This window comes from Cydia splendana, chromosome 25 (assembly GCF_910591565.1).
Source record: "Cydia splendana chromosome 25, ilCydSple1.2, whole genome shotgun sequence".
Taxonomy (NCBI): domain Eukaryota; kingdom Metazoa; phylum Arthropoda; class Insecta; order Lepidoptera; family Tortricidae; genus Cydia; species Cydia splendana.
The window spans coordinates 6623440-6627226 of NC_085984.1; the positions used below are offsets into that span (position 1 = coordinate 6623440).

Sequence of the window (3787 nt, forward strand, 5' to 3'; positions counted from 1 at the left end):
TGCAAAAAACGGCAAAAAAAAAAACGGTCACCCATCCAAGTACTGACCCCGCCCGACGTTGCTTAACTTCGGTCAAAAATCACGTTTGTTGTATGGGAGCCCCACTTAAATCTTTATTTTATTCTGTTTTTAGTATTTGTTGTTATAGCGGCAACAGAAATACATCATCTGTGAAAATTTCAGCTGTCTAGCTATCACAGGCCACCACAGACCATGAGATACAGCCTGGTGACAGACGGACGGACGGACGGATGGACGGACAGCGGAGTCTTAGTAATAGGGTCCCGTCCCCTTTGGGTACGGAACCCTAAAAATCATAGTTATTGATAAAATCTATGATAACACTTGATTGCATTTCCCCTAAAACGTTTTATCTATTGAGCAAGAAACGGTATAAATCAACCACTGATACATTTAATCATATTAGTTGTAGTTAATACTTTAATAGGTTATTTTATAATTAAATTATAATTATAATGTATATCAGAACAGTTATCTGTGCCTTTGCGCTTTTTGTTCAAGTAAGTACCTGACCGAATTATATAAAACTAGGCGGGCCCGCGGCTCCGCTCGCGTAAATGAAATAAAGAGTTTGTCTTATGTTTCGTTAATTACCGACATTATTGTGTACCTATTCAACCTTGCCAGTGTTCATAACTCTGTGATAGGGACTTCTTATTTGTAACCGTTATTTGGATAAATTAATTCGCAAATTTCTCAATAAATGATGTCATTTGATAAGATAAAATGATGGCAAGATTGTATTTTTTAAAATTATTATTTATTTTTATAAGACCAGTCCAGTCAACAAAAATGTTCATTAGATTAATTTCCGCCTTAAGACGAATTCGGACGACCACCGCCCATATATCGCCTTTTCATATTACAAACGTAGGTAGTCCCCATTTTCCTTTCTGGACATAACAATACTTACTACGGTGACGCAACGATCCAAAAAGAGTCCTGGGCTCCGATACCAGATCACGCCATGTTTCTCGGTCTTGCGATAGCTCTCGCCAGTCGCTATGGCCGAGGTTGAGCAGGTCTTGAGCAACGACGTCGTTTCTGCGGCACCTAGGACGTCCAATCGGGTGTCTCCCATTTCGTTGTCCCAAGTACGCTCTCTTCACGGCAAGATCCTCTCCCATTCTCTCTGTGTCCGAGCCACTGAAGCTAAGCCGCTTTGGTCTCTCCAATACCCAAATATATCGGAACACATCCTTATTTCTATGGCAACAAAGTTATATTACGATATATTTGGCTACTTTAGCCTGTGTGTGTAGTTGCCATTAGATATATATCGTAGCCACCAAGGTCGCTCAAAAATATCTGAACATGCACTTTAAAGTTACATTATAATTTACATTGTTCAGACTTCAGATATTTGTGAATACCTCATCCACTCCGATATATCTGATGGTGACTTTCAGCAAGAAGAAAAATCTTACCTGGTCGAGTCGTATCGTATTACGCGAGAAAACAGTTTCCAAATTGATTAAGTAAAGGTACCTATCTCTAAAGTCATCCCTTGAACTGATGGACTTCATATTAACGTATCCACTTTGTATTTCTGGCCTATCTCGGCAGCCCGTTCCCCGGACGAATGGCAATGTTTGCCGAAGTCGAATTTCTTTTTGACTTGATTGACTGTGAATTCAAATTGACTCCGAATAATATAACTCAAAATAAATTTAAAACAACAAAATACAAATTATTAATAATATGATAATATTAATTTGATTGATGTCATATTTGGCATAAGTCACTCGTATGGGCGTACACTAAGGTTGAGGTTGACATCACTTTTTATATTACTTCGCATAAAAACACGTAGGAATAACTGTATACCAACATGACAAACATAATTTAGATTACTTTACACCGCAACGAAACGAACCAAGAGTTGCCGAGAAATAGCCGATGTTCATACAATAAAGATTGTTATGAAAATTTCTTTTCCTTTTTGTAAATTAAATACGCGTCGAAAGCGGTAGTTTTTACGTTCTAGTTCTATTCCCATATTTAGATAATTGATTTGAACAGTTTTTTCTTATCATACGTGCGTCGTATTCGAGAAACGTGTCAAAAACTTTTTTAGAAATTTGTAAGGCGCCATCTCGCTTCTTCCCTCGTTTTTTATCCCGTTCTGGTTTTTCAATTTTATATATATGATGATACCTACTCGTATGTTAATGCATGTTTTTAATTTTTTCTTTGTTTACTCTCTGAAAAAATTTGGTCAGTACGAATTTTGAAAATGAATTCTTAAATGTAATAACTAGGGCAAATATAAAGCCGATTTTACATTACCTAAACTTATCAATTTACTAATTTTCAGACAATCACCGCCCAGTACTACGACTACTCCCCTGAATCCCCCATCGTAGCCTTCACCAAAACCCTCGTTAACCCCGAAGGGTGCCCCATATCCATAACCTGCACTTGCCCCATCGCACCATCCGGAGTTTCCCTGCTCTCCGACCTTGGCATGCAGGGTCAGCTGGCCGTCTCCGGTTCCATGCCGTTCCTAAGTGCGGTCCAGATGCAGGGCACGCTGGCGTCGACCGGACAAGCTACAGTAGACTATGGGTGCGGAGACGGCGTCGCGATAACGCAGGAGACGGGGAACCCGTGCGGGCCCAACGCGAAGTTTGCGGACGGGTTGACCACGGCTGATCTTGCTCTAGTCAGATGCTAGTTTATAATTCTAAGATACTCGCAACCTTACTTTCCTTACTCTCCGACCTTGGCATGCAAGGTCAGGTGGCCGTCTCCGGTTCCGTGCCGTTCCTAAGTGCGGTCCAGATGCAGGGCACGCTACCGTCGACCGGACAAGCTACAGTAGACTATGGGTGCGGAGACGGCGTCGCGATAACGCAAGAGACGGGGAACCCGTGCGGGCCCAACGCCAAGTTTGCGGACGGGTTGACCACGGCTGATCTTGTTCTAGTCAGATGCTAGTTTATAATTCTAAGATACTCGCAACCTTACTTTCCTTACTCTCCGACCTTGGCATGCAAGGTCACCTGGCTGTCTCCGGTTCCATGCCGTTCTCAAGTACGGTCCAGATGCAGGGCACGCTGGCGTCGACCGGACAAGCTACAGTAGACTATGGGTGCCGAGACGGCGTCGCGATAACGCAAGAGACGGGGAACCCGTGTGGGCCCAACGCCAAGTTTGCGGACGGGTTGACCACGGCTGATCTTGCTCTAGTCAGATGCTAGTTTATAATTCTAAGATACTCGCAACCTTACTTTCCTTACTCTCCGACCTTGGCATGCAAGGTCAGCTGGCCGTCTCCGGTTCCATGCCGTTCCTAAGTGCGGTCCAGATGCAGGGCACGCTACCGTCGACCGGACAAGCTACAGTAGACTATGGGTGCGGAGACGGCGTCGCGATAACGCAAGAGACGGGGAACCCGTGCGGGCCCAACGCCAAGTTTGCGGACGGGTTGACCACGGCTGATCTTGTTCTAGTCAGATGCTAGTTTATAATTCTAAGATACTCGCAACCTTACTTTCCTTACTCTCCGACCTTGGCATGCAAGGTCAGCTGGCTGTCTCCGGTTCCATGCCGTTCTCAAGTACGGTCCAGATGCAGGGCACGCTGGCGTCGACCGGACAAGCTACAGTAGACTATGGGTGCGGAGACGGCGTCGCGATAACGCAGGAGACGGGGAACACGTGCGGGCCCAACGCGAAGTTTGCGGACGGGTTGACCACGGCTGATCTGACTCTGGTCAGATGCTAGTTTATAATTCTAAGATACTACTCGCTTAATACACTCA

General features: G+C 44.4%; 1 protein-coding gene across 1 annotated transcript; it reads left to right on the top strand.

The window, feature by feature from the left end:
* The first annotated feature begins 466 nt into the window (after positions 1-466).
* LOC134802953 (chorion class CB protein PC404-like) lies at positions 467-2698 on the top strand. Its single transcript, XM_063775687.1, has 2 exons — positions 467-521; positions 2339-2698. The coding sequence occupies exons 1-2, from the start codon at positions 477-479 to the stop codon at positions 2696-2698; spliced, it is 405 nt and encodes a 134-aa protein (XP_063631757.1). The 5' UTR covers positions 467-476.
* The last annotated feature ends 1089 nt before the right edge of the window (positions 2699-3787 follow it).

What these genes read in the sequence shown, in the direction of transcription:
- LOC134802953 (XM_063775687.1), top strand. Translation starts at nt 477, where the DNA reads ATGTATATCAGAACAGTTATCTGTGCCTTTGCGCTTTTTGTTCAA. An exon ending in CCTTTGCGCTTTTTGTTCAA is followed by an intron (nt 522 to 2,338) that starts GTAAGTACCTGA and finishes ACTAATTTTCAG; the next exon opens with ACAATCACCGCCCAGTACTA.